Consider the following 18,617-nt stretch of genomic DNA (forward strand, 5'->3'; position numbering starts at 1 on the left):
CGGGTCACAACCAGTGGCCGACACCAGGGAGGGGGTTAATAAATCCTCGGGTGCATCGCACCCGAGGATTTCTTTTCTTTTTTTTTTTTTTGTTCCCCGGGAGACACGGAAGCTCTTCCGTGTCTTCCCCCGCCCGCGGCGCGATGACGTCACTTTGTGGATTTCCCCATCGGCGCAGATGGGGAAAATGGCCACAAACGGCCTTCCCCACGTTGGGAAGGCCTCGTAAGAAAGGGGAGAATCTCCCCTTTCTTACGAGGCCTTCCTGAAAGTGTTTCCTGGCGGCCAGGAAACACCACTAGACACCAGGGATTTCACTTGGGGGGGGACGGCCCCCTCGGAAAACGGAGCTCGCGATCACACACCCCCAGGGGCTAAATTTTATTTAAAAAAAAAAAAAAAAAAAAAAAAAAAAAAAAAAGAAGAAAAAGAAATGGACAGGGGGTCGCCCGTGGGCAGGGCGACCCCTGTGTGGCCAATATTTTTTTTTAGTTCTTGTAGGGTTTCCCTGGGGGCCATTTTGGCCCCCAAGGAAACCATACAACAACTAAAAAAAAATATAGATCTATCTATCTATCTATATATATATATATATTAGATAGATCTATATATAACGATATATATAGATCTATATATAGATCTATCTATAGATATATCTATGTAGATAGATCTTTATATATCACTTTTGTCAATACATGTGTGATTTCCCTGGGGGCTGCGATCGGCCCCCAGTTAAACCAGACCCACATATAAAAGTGATATATATATATATATATATATTAGATTTGACAGCAGTTGTCTTGCAGTTGCAGCTTGCGTCTTCAAAGCAATGCACATACTTCAACTGACGCTTTTCAACTGTAGCTTTTAGGCAGCAATTAAAAAGTCAAGTAAGTATTGTGATTATGTTTCTGCTACAAAAGGGTCAGACTTGTCTAGTGGCAGTTTTAGTGCCATAAAGAAGCGCAGAAGGTTTATATGCCTACTGCAAAGAGCAAATCTGTATTTTATGTAAATAGCTGAGTACATTAGTAAAGTCAGCCATTACCTGCGCTACAATACAAATGAAATGTATGTGCGTGGTGGAGGGCGGCTATGGAGAGATGAAGGGCACTTTTTCTGGGTGGTAATGAGGGAATCCGAGGAGGCGGGAGTGGGAGCACCAATAATGATTGTTGGACTGGGCGCAGGAGGTGCTAAAGACTGTGACAAATGGTGTGTGACAAGGTGTTTGAGTGTCTTGAAAGAACGTGCTGATTGAGGGAAGAAGCGCAGGTAAGGTGGCCTCTACTGTTGCACGTATCTCACACACACCATCGATTTTGTGACTGTCTACGTAGGCTAGTGTTTTAGAGCAACAGTTTAGCCAATAGCAGAGATGGCATCTTGATGGATGACTGCTGCCGTCACTCGGGTTATAGAGGACAGCTCCGACATAGGATCAGAGACTGAGACATCAGATACTGAGACAGCATCTGAGGGACAGGACAATGGCGCAGACTCTGGGAGTGATTTTTCAGTCGGAGGAGTCCCATTCGATAACTCCTCTTCCAGTAAATTATGAGGGAGGTGATGAGGACAGTCCTGCTGTCCCTTTGCAAGCAGTCTGTGCAATGGGGTAATAGTGGGTTAGCCCAACCCAGAGAGCAGGTGAATGAGGCGGCAAGCAGAGAGAGAGAGTGTTCTCTTGGGAGATCCCCAATTTAGTTCAGCCCCAAATTCCACCGCCCAAATCGTATTGTGGAGACATCAAAATTATCTATCGCAAAACAAACTGGTTTTGTAAGGCAGGCACCTGTGTTTTTGGTCCTGGGTTCGGCGGCCATATAGAGAAACACACTAAACCCAAACATTTCTGGAAACTAGACATTCGGGGGAGACCACAGAGGTGTGACTTGTGTGGATTCCCCAAAGTTTTCTTACCCAGAATACCCTGCAAAGCTGAAATGTTGAATAAAAACTCAATTTTTCTCGCATTTTCTGTCACACAAACTACAGGAATATGCTGGGATCCACAAAATTCCTACCACCCAGTGATTCCTCACCTGTCCTGATAAAAACACTACCCCACTTGAGTGCCTACACCTAGTGCCTGCGTAAGGAATGGATCACCCCAGGGTCAACAGCTGCCTCATATAAGGACCAACATTGACCGTTGTGTGATCTATTCCTGTCGCGGGCACCAGGCCTACCCACACAAGTGAGGTACCACTTTTATCGGGAGACTTGGGGGAACGCTGGGTGGAAGGAAATTTGTAACTCCTGTCAGATTCCAGAACTTTCTGTCGCCGAAATGTGAGGAAAAGTGTTTTTTTGGCCAAATTTTGAGGTTTGCAAAGGATTCTGGGTAACATAACCTGGGCAGAGCCCCACAAGTCACCCCATCTTGGATTCCCCTAGGTCTATAGTTTTCAAAAATGCACAGGTTTGGTAGGTTTACCTATGTGCCGGCTGAGCTAGAGGCCAAAATCTACACGTAGGCACTTTGCAAAAAACAAGTTAGATTTCAATGTAAAAATGTAATGTGTCCATGTCGCGTTTCCTGACGCGAGCATTAGGCCTACCCACGCAAGTGAGGTACCATTTTTATCGGCAGACTTGGGGGAAAACAGAATAGCAAAACAAATGTTATTGCCCCTTGTCTTTCTCTACATTTTTTCCTTCCAAATGTAAGACAGTGTGTAAAAAAGACGTCTATTTGAGAAATGGCCTGTAATTCACATGCTAGTATGGGCACGCCGGAATTCAGAGATGTGCAAATAACCACTGCTTCTCAACACCTTATCTTATGCCTATTTTGGAAATACAAAGGTTTGCTTGATACCTATTTTTCACTCTTTATATTTCAGCAAATGAATTGCTGTATACCCGGTATAGAAGGAAAACCCATTGCAAGGTGCAGCTCATTTATTGGCTCTGGGTACCTAGGGATCTTGATGAACCTACAAGCCCTATATATCCTCGCAACCGGAAGAGTCCAGCACACATAACGGTATATTGCTTTAAAAAATCTGACATTGCAGGAAAAAGTTACAGAGTAAAACGTGGAGAAAAATTGCTTTTTATTTCAGCTCACTTTCAATATTTTTTTATTTCAGCTGTTATTTTCTGTAGGAAACCCTTGTAGGATCTACACAAATGACCCCTTGCTGAATTCAGAACTTTGGGGGTGATTCTGACCCCGGCGGTCAAGGACCGCCGGGGCCGGGGTCGGCGGGAGCACCGCCAACAGGCTGGCGGTGCTCCGCAGGGCATTCTGACCGCGGCGGTACAGCCGCGGCCAGAAACTGAAAGTCGGCGGTGTACCGCCGACTTTCCGCTGCCCATGGGAATCCTCCATGGCGGCGCAGCTTGCTGCGCGGCCATGGGGATTCCGACACCCCATACCGCCATCCTGTTCCTGGCGGTTCGCCCGCCAGGAACAGGATGGCGGTATGGGGTGTCATGGGGCCCCTGGGGGCCCCTGCAGTGCCCATGCCAATGGCATGGGCACTGCAGGGGCCCCGTAAGAGGGCCCCACAAAGAATTTCAGTGTCTGCTTAGCAGACACTGAAATTCGCGACGGGTGCAACTGCACCCGTCGCACCTTCCCACTCCGCCGGCTCCATTCGGAGCCGGCTTCCTCGTGGGAAGGAGTTTCCCGCTGGGCTGGCGGGCGGCCTTCTGGCGGTCGCCCGCCAGCCCAGCGGGAAACACAGAATCACCGCAGCGGTCTTCAGACCGCGGAGCGGTGTTCTGTCGGGGGAACTCTGGTGGCGAATTCAGAAATGTTTAGCCCTCCGGGATCCAGCATTGGTTTCACACCCATTCCTGTCACTAACTGGAAGGAGGCTGAAAGCACCAAAAACAGTAAAAATGGGGTATGTCCCAGTAAAATGCCGAAATTGTGTTGAAAAATTTGGTTTTCTGATTCAAGTCTGCCCGTTCCTGAAAGGTGGGAAGATGGTGATTTTAGCACCAGAAACCCTTTGTTGATGCCATTTTCAGGGAAAAAACCACAAGCCTTCTTCAGCAGCCCTTTTATCTAATTTTTTTTTTTTAAACTGAAATTTTCACTGTATTTTGGCTAATTTCTTGGTCTCCTCCAGGGGAAACCACAAACTCTGGGTACCATTAGAATCCCTAGGATGTTGGAAAAAAAGGACGCAAATTTGGCGTGGATAGCTTATGTGGACAAAAAGTTATGAAGGCCTAAGCGCGAACTACCCCAAATAGCCAAAAAAAGGGCTCAGCACTGGGGGTGGGGGAAAGGCCCAGCAGCTAAGAGGTTAAATGCATTTTTCACTACCACAAGGTCTACCTCCCATATGATGTTGCTGGGTGAACTTAGTAGATTTGAAAAGTGATAACTTTCAATTGGGTGCAGGTGGAACTTCAAGTTTGGTGTCTAAGGCATTGCAATTCAAGACTCTTTTTCATGATAAAATCGGATTTTAAGTCACAATTCTGAAAATGCCCCTTTTTGAAAGTTGGTATTTTCTGTCCCCAACCATTTGGTGTCTGCAGCATGTTTTCTGGGTGACATGAGCAAGTGTAGCTGGCAGTTAGACATTGTATATATCCCCAAGGCAGTGAGACAAAGGAGTATAAGTGTTAGAAAGATGGGGCATCTCTGACTTGATGAGGAGCTGTACCCTACTACACTTGCACAACTCACAAAGGGTTTGAGCCAGTCTACTGTGATCCCAGACAAGCTGGGTTCAGACCAAGGAGGCAGGAAATTATAACACCTCTGAGTGTGGAAAACTCTAGAACCTTCTCCTACTTCAAAGTGGGCACCAGGTATAAATAGTGGACTGACTCTTCAGATTATCTCTGGACCTGTGGAAGACTCAGGAGGGCTGCTGTGCTGCTCTGCCAAAAGGACTGCTACTCTGTTGCCCTGCTGTCCTGATGCCTTGCTGCCTGTGTGCATGCGAAGAGATGGACCTGCATCTTGATCCCAGAACCACTAGAGTGACTCCAAGGGCTAGCACCCTAATCTGAGCCTCAGAGACAGACAAAAGCTCTAATCATCCTTAACCCAGCACCTGGACTCTACTTGCTATGAGTATTGTCCTCCAAGTGGTGCCACCCCCAGTCCTGAACATTTGGAAGTGGGCCTGATGGTGCTCTGCCAGCTCAGCTGCAGTCCTGTAAGCAGAATAGACGCAGTACGACACATCCCCTTGCGGTCACCTTGAAACTATCGCAGTCTAATGCATTCTTGATGCTGAACCTCGCACTGCAGTCCAAGTCCCCTCTGAACCACTGCTGCAAGATGCATCCTCAGCACCGAGCCTTCGCATTGCAAGCCCCTCATCGACGGCAACCTTGACAAAGATGCAAGACTTTGCATCACTGCCGCTGCTTCTGACAACAGGGACTCTGTGTCCCAGGGACCTCTGCTGCTTGTTGTGGGCCGGATCGGATCTTGCGGGCGTTTATAACGCGCCGTGTTGCCTCACAACCTCGTTTCTGCCACTGCTTCTGACAACAGGGACTCGGTGTCCCAGGGACCTCTGCTGCTTGTTGGGGGCTGGATCGGACCTTGCGGGTGCTTATAGCGCGCCGCGTTGCCCCGCAACCTTGTTTCTGCAACTGCTTCTGACAACAGGGACTCGGTGTCCCAGGGACCTCTGCTGCTTGTTGGGGGCTAGATCGGATCTCGCTGGCGTTTATAGCGAACCGAGTTGCCCCGCAGTGCAGGACGCATCCGGGCAAAGCCCAGGCCCAGGGTGGGCCCGTCTGCGCCTGTCAGAGACCGTCAAGAGGCCGGACTGGGCAACCCCTTGTGGCCCTAAGGTAGGAGCTATCCCTGCGACATATTGAAGTACTGTGCCATAAAACTATCAAAACTTACCACATTGTTATTTTTGTAGTATTGAGTTGTTTTAAATGGGGACGCGCAAGGCAAGGAGTAGTATGCCGGCGGGCATTGCCCCAAAAAAAATTCCTAAATTGCATCAAGCGCTACACATTTCATCTAGTTGTGTGACTGACGAAATTGATAATTTGATTGAGGAAGTGGAGACCTTGTTGACTAAAAAGAAAAAAGACCCGCAGAAACGATTGAAAAATGTTTCACTTACCCCTTTTTTGTCAGTCAAATCTCGGGGCAAGGGAAATATTCCCGACAGTGGTGTCACCATGAGGCCATCGACAGCACAGGCTGACGGAACAAATATAAGCGCCAGCGAATTATGTACATACCAGACAAGCCCAGAGAACCCTTTGTTAGGCAGTGTGATTGTACATGACATTCCCTGTTCCAATCGCTTTTTACCATTGGAGTCCCAGGGCCAAGTAGAAGAATTGGGTAGCTTTAATCCAAGTGTACGACTTATAAGTCGTCACCCAATCACATCTCATTCTCAGGAGGATTTGATTGCCCTCGTCACTGATTTAAAAGAAGACGTGAAAGAACTGAAGACACTAATGACAGAGGTTTCGACTCTTCTTCGTTCTAACAGTCTTCGAAGGGAAACTGCTTGTGTACAAGCCAGAATTAAATGTTAATTCCACTTCTACTAAAGATCTGGGTCCTAGAGAGAAGACTTTTTCCTGTACAAACCGCAATCTTGACCAGGACACTAGAAATTCACAGATCAGTCTTATTAGTCCTTCTAGTGTAAAAAGTCATCCTTGTGCCCCAATGATTTCTCGACCACATACCAAAGTGGTACGGGAACTGCCTACTGTGCAAACCTCATATCAGTTCAAGGGTAGTGGTTACCCAATCTTCATGTGCAGAGTTCCTCCATTAGCGCATAATGCATACGAAGATAGCGCTTCCTTTATAAATAAGGTTATCCATTGGATACGGCATACCAGACAATGTGGTTCCATCATCCATTCAGATATATCTGCGCAGCGCTATACAGAGAGAGAGGGCCATTTGGATACAATAAAGTTAGTACTGTCTGCGCCTGAGTTGGTAAGGGGCCCATTATCCTTGGAAATGCGGAACCCGTGGCAAAGTGGCTCAAGTATCTGTTTCAAAAGCTGTTGGCCTGCAGATGATTCTTTAATAAGGGTGAACTTTCCCGCCCCGAACCGCAGCCCTCAAATTGAGAGAGATAAACCTTTAGCCATCTCTGAAGAGACCCATGTCTTAGCTAATAAGAAGGAGAGTGCTTGTCAGAATGCGACAACTATTTCAAGGAGACTGGCACAAGTACCTGTTGCTCCAGAAATTGATTGAATGTTTTTGTCTCAAACTGACCAGGATAACAGTGGATCTTCTCGCATCGCCAATTCACAGGTAGAAGGGGTGCCAGATTTAGAGTTCCCGTCCCCCAGGATTAGGGGTCCGGCATCTGACGTACTAGATGTACCTATGGTCAAATTATCACCTAGGAAGAACCAGGCCAGACCTTGTATTTTGTCATCCTCTCGGAAGGACCTTACAACTCAGGAGACTTCAACCCCAAAGCTCCTGACATGGAACTTGGCTGGAATTTGCAATAAACTAGATGACCCAGATTGGGGGGAGTTTATCGATAAATTTGACATTTGCTTGTTCCAAAAACTTGGTCAACTACTAATGTTTTTAGACAAGGGTTCAACTCATTTTGCAAAGAAGCCAGATCATCTCTGGCGGGGAGAGCGGCGGGGGGGCTCAGGTCTGAGCAATTACGGTCTGGGGAATATTAGAGACATTTTTATGGACTCAGAGGATATACTGGCTTTATCCATTCAGCAAAAGCGAGGCTTCTCCCTGTTGTGTGTCAATGTTTATAACAGACCAGGTCCTTCCAACCAATTGTCAAAAACTATTCAGGTGTTGAATGCTTTGGTGTCAGATTATATAACATTGCATTTTATCTTTGTTGCTGGGGATCTAAATGCGACACTTGAACCTAATTCTGCATTTTCCGAGATTACGCAGTTAGAAGATGCATCAAGGAATATTCCTTCTTTTTCTTCTTGGAAGAAGCAGCCCAAATCAAGTAGTAGGGTTTTGCAGATTATAGACTTTATGATAACACATGGTCTTCACCCAGGAAATAGGCGCTTTCCTTCGGACTCTCCTGCAAAACCCACATTCTTCAGAAGGTCATATAGCAGTATACTAGATTATGTGGTCATTGATGTGAGGATATGGCACACTATTCAAGATATTTCTGTAGGAAATCAATACAACAGTGAACATGCCCCACTTTTAGTCACATATGATGCCTTATTCCGTAAAGAACAGATATGCAAAATAGTAATGAAACTATTCCCCCCTTAGCAGTTTCTTCTAACAAGCGTGCCCTGAAATGGGATTTTTTCAAAAATTCAAGAAAACTGTGGGGAAACATGCTTGATTTAGTATCAAACCACCAATTAGTGGAGGATCCCTGTTCATATTCCCCCAACGAGGTTATGGCCTTGCACACGGATCTCTTTCCTATTTTGACGGATCTCTTTTTTAGAACTGTTAGGGAAAATAAGCATTCAGTACCTGGACCCCATCATAGGTGGTTTGGCAAAGCATGCAGGGAGTCCAAGTGCAGCTTGATAAAGGCAATAAAATCTAAAGATAGACATCTGATAATTAGTGCTAGGCGTGAGTATGCACTTGTAATAAAGACCTGCAAAAATAATTGGGAAGTAGAGTCATGGCAGGATTTGCTGACAGCAGCTAAGGAGAAGCACCCAAAACGTTTTTGGTCCTTGGTGGCTTCCAATGGGCGAAATGAAAATTCTAGACCAGATTTTTATATTTCACCGGAAAATTGGGTGGCCTACTTCACGAAGCTGTATGACGTTGAAACTAACAGCAGTATTGTAATTGGACTAGACTCCTCTCCCATCGATAGCCTGACTCTGTTTACACTGAATGAACCTAGGATGGCCATCATGGCCCAAAAATTAGAGGCCCCACATGTGTAGGTCAGGGGCTTTTCCTATGTTAATAATGTATCAAATGCTGTCTTGGCTAGTGGAATCTATCCCCGCTCCTGGAAGGGTGCAATCATTGTTCCTATTTATAAAAAGGGGAATAGGGCCGCTCCTGTGAATTACAGGACAATTAGCCTTCTGGATAATCGCCAAAAAATATTTTGCTATCAGGTTCTGATAAGGGTTAAAGAATGGTTAGAAGAGCCTCAAGCGCTCCGTGATCTCCAAGCAGGTTTCAGACAGAAAATTAGTACAATCGACCAGATATTTAGGTTTCTCACGATCAAATGGAAGATTGTAGACCTGGACACAGGGAACCTTTTTGTGGCCTTTGTGTATCTTAAATCTGCGTTTGATCTGGTCCCGCGCTGTAAACTGTGGGAGGTATTGGACAGAGCCAGCTTCCCAAGTCCCTTACTAAACTTAATTAAAAGTTTATACACTGAGAGTTTTGCAAATATTCGATGGGGAGTAAATGGGGAGGTAACAAGCGAGATTCCGATTAAAAGAGGGGTGAGGCAGGGATGTGTGTTGGCCCCCACACTGTTTTTAATGTTTATTAATGCATGTATCCCTTACTTACTGGCCTGTGATAATGATGCACCAAAACTAGGTGGGACAAAGACTCTGGCCCTCATTCTGACCTTGGCGGTCTTTTCGCAAGACCGCCGAGTTACCGCCGCGGTGAAGACCGCCGACCGCGGCGGTATGCCGCTGTGCGCATTCCGACCGCTGGGAGCGTTCCGCCGGAAAACCGCCAGCAGCCACACTGGCTGTCGGCGGGAAAGTGGAGACTGGTCAACCTCCACCGCCACGCCAGCAGAACACCGCCCACAGAATTACGACCCACATTTCTGTGTGGCGGTCTTCTGTTGGCGGTCTTCTGTTGGCGGTCACCTCCCCATGGCTCCTGTCGCCTCCCGGAGGACCAACGCACAAGGTAAGTTGATCGTCCGTGAGGGGAGGGGCTGGGGGGGTGTTGTGTGATGTGTGCGTGCATGGGGGTGTGCGTGTGAGTGTGTAGAGGGGGTGTGTGAGTGCGTGCATGCGGGCGGGGGGTGCTGCTGTGCCTATGGGCAATGTGTGTAGTTCGGCGGGTGCGCATGTCGGCATGTATGTGTGCGGGTATGTGTCCCCGTTGTGTATGTGTGTGTGTAGGGGGTGTGTATATGTGCATGTTGGGGGTGTGTGCATGTCGGGGTGCGTGTATGTGCATGTCGGGGTGGGGGTGGGGAGGGGGTTCGTACCACCTCTGGGGGGTGGCAGGGGGGTGGAGGGTGTGGGGGGAGGACTCGGGGGGCAGTGGGGGGTGGGGGAGACCCCTATCAGTGCCAGGGAAGGAATTCCCTGGCCCCGATAGTGCCTACCGCCATGGTTCGCATGGCGGTTCCCGACCGCCAGAAACCGCGGCGGTAAGCAGGGTCATGATACCGTTGGCGGTCTTGGGTCGACCGCCGGGCCGGAGTGCGCAGACTCCAGCCCGTCGGTCATGACCGCCGTGGCGGTCGGAGTGGGGAAGTGGCGGTCGATCGCGGCGGTGACCGCCGCGGTCAGAATGCCCTTTTTTTGACCGCCGGTCTGTTCGCGGTCCGACCGCCGCCTCTCCGCCGACCGCCAAGGTCAGAATGAGGGCCTCTGTGTTTACTATTTGCGGATGATACTTTGTTACTATCTCAAACTGCCTCCGGCCTCGCCAATTTACTCGTGAAGTTTATGTGTTTTTGCAAGGACCATGGCCTTGAAGTTAATACTTTAAAAACTAAATATATGATTTTTGGTGACAAAAAACATAAAATAAGGAGGACAATTCTATTGGATGGGAAAGTGTTAAAGAGTCGCCGATTTAGAGAATTTGGGAGTCAGATTAGAGGACACACATAAATGGCAGGCCCATTTATCAAAGGCACACATGAGACTGAAACAGAACTCGGGGTGTCTTGAGATTTGCCAACAGATCTCCCAGATTTGCAATCTCCCCCGCAATAGAAATATATAAAATACAAGCTAGAGGGGGAGCTCTGTATGGAGCAGAGCTATGGGGGCATGGCAATTTGAGGGACTTAGAGCTTGCCGAAAACTCATTTATAAAGGTCTTTCCAAAAATACCTACTAGTTACCCCACTTTTCCTATTCGGATGGACCTAAAATCTAGACTCCATCACCCATATAGCCGATTTAAGACCAATATCGTATTGGATCAGGATTTGGTCCATGGATATCTTCGGCCCATATAGAACATGGCTGAATGCTCTGCTGAGTACACAAATAATAAGAAAAATCCCATGGTGTGATCACGTTGAAAACACTCTGATCAATATAGGGTTGGCCCAGTTTTGGACAGACCCTCATGGTCTTCCAAAAAATGCAGCAGATGTTGTTAAGGATGCATATTGGCTAAAATTAAAAATAGGAAACCTAGCTGAGATGCCTTCGTCCAGCTTGACAGATAGGTTTATATCAGTCAAATGTCACTATGAATTTGACAACTACATGGACTTGATCTTATTCCCCCGAGCACGCGCACTGTATGTCAGGTTTAGGTTGGGATTGTTACCATTACGCACTTTTACTTGTAGGTGGTCCCAACAGGATAACCAACAAGACCTATGCCCAATGGGCTGCGGGTTATCTGAATGCATCGTTCATGTGTTATTTCATTGTCCCGCATATGCCAAACAGCAGATTCGATGGATTATACCCCCTTTGCAGTTCCATGGGCGTTAACAACCAGCTCTTAACTCTTAGCTCTTAGGATCTGCAAAACGAATACCCATGGCATTGTCGTATGTGCTTTGGCTAGATTTTTAGATGCAATTTAGCACGTAAGAGCAAAATGTTTAGGGGTAGCTTGCAATGTATTACATCAAAACAAGCTTAAGTGTGTAGACAACATTGGATATGCTGCTCTTATAGGGAATATTTGATTTTAATTCTAAAATTGTCATATTGTGTTTTTTATTTTGTATTTTAAGCTTATTGGGTGAAGGTTTTTATATTATTGTCTTATATTGGTGATTTTTTATAATTCCTGACTATGTTTTAGAACTTTGCATTTTGCATTTTAATTATTTTTTCTCGAACATTTTCCAGTTAGAGTGTTTTATACTATGGCTCTTTTTTATTCAGGTGTGTATTGTAGGATGAGCATTAAATGGTACTTTTATTACCGAAATAAAGCTTAATGAGAAAAAAAAACATGCATCACTGCCCCACAGATTCGACAAAACTATTGTCTATTACTTTGCATCCAAGCCCCTCATCTACAGCATCCTCGACAAAAAGGGACTCCGCATCAAAGCCTCACAGCTTCCTGGGGCCCGCCACTTTGTGATGCATCCTCAATAAGGGATCTTGCAATGCTCCGCAAAACAGGATTTAAGGTGCTCTTGTTCAGCGGGCCTAACTTGGTCCTTGCAGCCAGCCGGTGCTCCTTCGTAGTTGGCCTGAACATTTGACTTTGTCCTGGTCAGGTGTGGCCAGTTAACCACAGATGGCACTTTGTGCTTCTAGGCACGATTTTCACTTAAATCTTTAGAATTGCATATCTATGGTTTTACTGTTTGGATTTTTCTGGATTCGTGTCAAATAATTTATTAATTTTTACTCTTTTTCTAAATTGGTGTGGAATTTTCTTTTTATTGTGTTTTCACTTGTGTGGAGTGGAATATATTCGCATGGTCAGGAGTGGAGTGGTACTGTGTGGTGTGGAGAAGGATTGTGTGGCATGATATTAAGTGGCATTGTGTGATATGGAAAGTTGCCCGACTTGCAAATGAATTGCCCTATATTGTTTTAAAGTCTCAAGCTACATAAATGCAGTTATAATACAACATATTACTTGTTATCTTGACCTAGATCCATGTAAATAGCTGATGTTTTTTTATTTAATGCAGGAGTTTGTTAGTATGTACAAAGTTTCTGCAATAACTGGTTTGTTCACAAATAAATGTATTATAGAATAGGAGGGGTTAGTGGGGGAGGGAGCAACATATATCCTGCAGTGTTGTAGAGATCCAAATATTAAAAGTATTTTCCAAACAGGAGTAGCAGACGTGATTAGTACTCAATCAGGATATAAAATTTTAATAAGTAACAAAATCATCATGTTGTGATAAAAGGTGAACATAGCCTGCTGTCGGAGGTTTAAACCACAGATATATTTCAGAGTTGAAAATCAGACAGCTCTGGACTCTCTCAGATGATGGGAAGGAAACAGGAGGAGGAGAAGGAGGAGTGGAAGGGAGAAGAAGCACCACGGACAAGGGTTGGTGGGAGGGGAAGAAGAAATAGTATCTCAATTGCAGTGCAAGAAGTGGAATGACACTAATCAAGATGAGTCAATCTGTGCTTGGTCCATGCTCCACAGAAAGTAAATGAAGTTCTGCCTGGCTCTCAGTGGCCGATTATAAGGCAGCAAAGAAGAGTGACAATGATGCCAATGAATGGTATGAAATGGGTGAGAGACCATTACGGTAAACAATACCCCTCGCAGCCACAGCACCTAAAAAAGAAGAATGACCTCTATGACAATTGTGGTAGTTTTTAATCTTGTACTGTCTTTGTTTCGGAACTAGCTGGGAATGGCTGCATATAGAAGGAACCAAATAGAACTTTCTCAGTAACCCCTTGAGTGCTACGGCAACACTGGTGGCTTTTCACAGCCAAGTCCCATGTGAGAGAGGTGTAGGGTAAACAGTTGATTAGTCCTAAAGGCCGTCTCTAAGAAAGGCTTAGTGATATTAACTTTCCAGAGATGTAGCCTTTTTTCTAGGCAGTGTTTTGTATTCTATTTGCTTGAAGCTTAGTCTACTCTACCTAGCAATTTTGAGGGTTTTAATAAGGTTGCCAATAAGGTAGGAAAGCAGGGTAGCAAGAACAGAGCACTGTGACATCATTGTATCTGTACGTAATGTTCAACAAAACTTGGTGTGAAAAAAGACCAACAAAATAAGCATGCAAACAAGCCTATAAACAGAGTAAACAGCAAATAAAATCAACTTCTCCTACAATCTGGCCAGGCCCTTTAGTAACCTATCTGAGGGCAAGATCCTAAGAAAAAAAGGAAGGCAAAACAAGACTGCTTAATGTAAATTTACATTTGGTAAGAAAGAAGGGGAATTCTTAGTGTGGTTGAATTTTGCCTATGGTTTATGGACACATCCACTTTGAATCTCACACACTATTCCAGCTTAACATGTAGCCAACAAATATCAAACCTCCATGGCATGTGTTGCAGATCTGACTTCGGTATGAGCTCGAACTAAAGGTGCATCAGTTTGGACAAGGCAACAGACAGATTCCTTCTAAGACAAAAAATCTAAAGGCCAGTAAGAATCTTTTAATCACTGGTATGGTGAAACAGATGCATAAGAAAGACATTTACCACAACCAATAACTGCAGCTGAATTGATGTTTAAAGAGGCAAACTGGGGGCCTCTGATTTATGTGCAACTATTTACAGAAGATAATACTGGATCTTTTTGGCATGTTCTAAGGTTAATCTGCCTTTGAGGATACCAAATACTGAAACTCGTCATGTGGCATTTGATGATCTTGTTGAAAAGACGTTTAACTTAATTCAAGCTATTTATGTAGGTGGAGGGCATATCATGAATACATTTTGGGATGACAGGCTGAGGTGTAGCACTACATATGTAATGTCCTTAAGGCGCAGGAGTCTTAGAGAAAGTGGTATTACATTCACCTACACTATGCCCAATGAGGAATATCAATGCGCTAGGTTGTTTCAATTTGAAATTTACATTTGGGAGGAGAGAGACTGACTGAAAAGCATTTAGTTGGGTTTTGTGCCAATCTATCAAAAGAGAACTCCTGTAGGTGTCCAAGCATTTTCAATTTCTAGCATTGGCAAAAAGTAGAGGATCTGTTTTTTTAGACAGTGATGTATTTTAGTACTTTAATGTGCAGTATCCATTTGTGCTCACTCACTCGGCTGATCTGCCTTGGTGATCTGGACACATGGAAAATAACTGATGTAATTTGGAGACCTTGCAAAAGAAGCCAGTTCTAAATTATTTCAGCCACATGTGTGTGTATTGGAACTTGTCCCTATTTGTTTAGATATAGCTTGAAGTTAGTGAACACAAAAAGTACTTTAGAATCAGGTGTACTGTTCACAGCTCCCACGTGTTTATATGGTACAGTTAATCCCTGATTGAACAGTTTACACACTTTAAGTAGAGCTATGTAAGCAGCCTAATCCACCTTCGGGGTGTCAGCCACAATCAACTGTCCTGTAAGAGATCACAAAGAAGGGGTTTAGCTCAGTTTCTTCTTTTTCTGGTCTCACTAACAGAATGGCATGTAGCTCAGAAGACAGCCTTTATGTATGGCTGTTGTGTGAGGTATTTCCCATACTGAAAATAGTTCTGCAGTACAATGACAGGCTGTCCTTCACCACTCCGTGCTTTTGCAACCCTGATGTACAGAACTAAGTGTTCGCAGTCGATGACATGAGCTGTTTTGGTTCTTGATTTGTTTTAGTTTTCCTGGAGCCCTAAAATGTGTAATATTTCAGATGCCATATGTAGATATTGCATTATCTTCTCAGGAGTGTGCCTTAATCAAATAATCATGCATGTACAGATTTGACTTTTGGACAGCGCAGGAAGACAGCCAGGACAACCACTTGTAAAATGCACAAGGAAACAAAGGGCACATCTTTCTACTATTAATACTGGTTGTATATTCTGAAGTAAAGAAATGACTGGGTATGACAATTGATATTTGGATTTACTGTTTTGTTGTATCTTTAGCACATAACCAATTCCCATCCTTTAACTGGGGATACATTTGGCACAGGGCCAGCATTCTAATGTTTTTTTGTTTTTTTTAATCAATTTGAATGCAGAGTGAAGATCTATTATGGGACTTAGGGCCAAATGTAATAAAGTTTGAAATTGTGAGTTCCTATTTGCGATTTTATGTGAATTGCAATTAGGAATGCAATTTCAGATGGATGAAACTCTTTTGAGTTTGTTTAGTGATTCCCGGTGGGTCACAAAAACACCTACCTCATGAATATTAATGAGGTAGGTCACTATTTGCGACCCATTAGAAATTACAGCTATCACATGCATGGTGGCCTGCTGGTGTCAGCAGACCACCAAGTCTGAGATTGCTTTTAAATAAAACATTTTTTAACGCAGCCTGTATTCCTTAAAAAATGTAAAAAGAAAAAAATGAACCGTTTAACTTTCATTTTTTAAGAGGAGGCAGTGGTCCACGGGGCCACTGCCTGCTTCAATAAATCATTTTCCCCACCATTCTCAAAGGTGGAGGGGTTCCTTAGGGACCACTTCTCATTTGTGATTGGGTTACTACCAACTTTCTATTGGCAGTAAACTGCGAATGTTTTGCAACTGAATTCAGGTCACAAAACATTCGTACATACCTTTCCCATTCGGTATGAGGAAGCAATGTCTTCAACACACCCCTTCCTAATAGCGAATGGCAAAACCCACATTGCGATTCGGTAACAAGTTACTGAATCGCAGTTTGGGCTTCCGAAAGAGTTTTTCTAGTTGCAAACGGGCCGATTCTGCAAATCAGCCTGTTTGTGACTAGAAAGGAGCTTTGTACATGTGGGTGAAAATTCCTTTATTGGATTTTTTTTCTTCGCCAAGTGATCATAGAAGTATTCACAACAATATTAAATGTCTATTTTAATCAAATGACTTTAAAGGTTTCAGTGGCCTGGCTGATTAATTATCAAACTCTGAATGTCGGTTTTGTAAGAAGCTTGCACAACTTCTAAAACATGTCTGTATTTTGCCATATTTTTGCGTGTGGGAAGATGGTATGAAATAAAATGAACCACTGGGTGCTGATCAGTGTAGGCAGAGTGACCAAGCGATAGCTTTCTGATTGCTGGGGATTTCCCCAGTTCTGTTAAAGGATATTGGTTTCCTCTGCAGTGGTGATTTTTCGGTCTCTGAAAACAAAAAGGCATGCATTTGATGTTGCAGATGCTGATGAAGCTCCTGACAACTAGTATAGTTCATAAATCCACTGCTAGAGGTCGCCTCTGGCATATATTTGAAGTTAGGTGGTTCCTGGGCAACTCCTCTCTTTTGTCTAACCAAAGACTTCAAAGGCTCTGCCCTAGTCTTCATCTTCTGATCTCTTCACCCTCCCCACATGCAATACAAAGAGTGTACTTACAAAAAATGAAATTTCTTTTAATTTCTCATGGAGAATTTAGGCAGTGTGAAGTGAGGTAGGTGCAGTCAAAAAAAATATCTTAGGAGCACATCATAGCATTAACCGTGGTCCTCCCTGAATCTTGCAGTGAGCTTCTCAGCATATTTGGAAGCTATCATTCCTTTCTTCAAAATCACGTGACAATACTCTTTACAATCCCTGAAAAGGTCCACTCACCTCCAAAATGAGTATTTACAACAAATGAGGAGCCATGAAGCAGAATGCACGGAAGGTTACAGACCCATTGTGTGGCATTCTTTTTCCAAACCAACTGATACATCTGCTCTCAATCTGAAGAAGCTAATGATATAGGCATAAAATATCTTGAGTACAGTAGAGAATTGGGTCAGTGGGTCTAAATACGGCCATTTGAATTTTATTTTATTTTTGTCTTCCACCTTTGTTGCTCTTGGGGAGAAAGGTGTAAGTAATACTTATAACATTGGATCATGGAGGTTGTTAACTAGAGGTCTTATTAGTGGTTTCAGCAGTAAAGGCCAAAAATATTGAAATCGGGACCCCTTGAAGAAATACGTCAATGTTCAGCACTCTTCTTACTCTATTTTTGGCTTCTAGTTAGGTGAAAATATGACAAGTTAGAGAAATTAAATGGGGTGGATTTCAGTCCAGTTGGGAATGCAGGCAGGGGTGGCCTGGCTTAGTTCTTGATGTTGCATGTCTTGAAGTCAACTGATATTAAGAACCACAGCCATGGTGGTGCTCCTCTTTGTTCCTCATAATGATGATTGGGTCCCACTAAGTTCCACTTTAGAAGTATCACCTCCACTGCGCTTATTCTGAGATAACAAATAGACACAAAGATAGCTGACCTTTGTCCTTTTCTTTGTTGAACACTGTAAATTGTAATGGGACTATAAGGCTATACAAAACTACTTAAAATTGACCGTCATTCTCCTGAAAATGCCTCTTTTAAAAGTATTCAGAAGTGTGTCAGGTAAAGTATTTGAAGAAAATAGAGGAAAGATGCATCACATGGGAGCACAAATTCAGTAGATCTTTTCACTAAAACATTTCTCTCACACGTAGCAGGTTATATGCGATGGCTTAAGTAATCCTGATTTTTTGTGACCGTGTTGCCGACAAGGTCTAATCTTGCCTGTCAAACAGAAACTTGAACTGTTATGATGAGCGTCCCATGATACAATGTTTCCTGGCTCAGTGAGTAACACTCGTGCAATTACGATGCTCCCGAGAGGTGAAAAAGGCAGCAAATTAAAAGTTAAACAGGGCAAATTCTAATGAAAGTGATACGCCAGACAGAAGTACTACAGGGATGGCACAACTCAACCGATGGTTCAACGTTTCCGTTCTTCCTTCATTGTCACGAGCAGCTCACTTGCGTGCCTAGCGTTAAAAACGTCAGTGTAGCGATGTAGTTCTGCTTTAATAAGCCATAAATACAGAAGATAAACCTACCTTCGAAATTTCCCCATCGTGACCTTCTAATTTTGCGATGCACTTCTTAGTTGTAGCACTATAAACCCTGGCGGAGCCTGTGAAAAAAA

At 44.3% G+C, this 18,617-nt stretch overlaps 1 protein-coding gene across 1 annotated transcript in view; it reads right to left on the bottom strand.

The window, feature by feature from the left end:
- DAW1 (dynein assembly factor with WD repeats 1) overlaps positions 1-18,617 on the bottom strand; it is a 190,905-nt gene that overhangs the window by 20,690 nt on the left and 151,598 nt on the right. The window contains exon 11 of the mRNA XM_069213859.1: positions 18,529-18,605. Coding sequence (XP_069069960.1) covers positions 18,529-18,605 — 77 coding nt within the window. The remainder of the gene's footprint in view (positions 1-18,528; positions 18,606-18,617) is intronic.

This window comes from Pleurodeles waltl, chromosome 11 (assembly GCF_031143425.1).
Source record: "Pleurodeles waltl isolate 20211129_DDA chromosome 11, aPleWal1.hap1.20221129, whole genome shotgun sequence".
Taxonomy (NCBI): Eukaryota; Metazoa; Chordata; class Amphibia; order Caudata; family Salamandridae; genus Pleurodeles; species Pleurodeles waltl.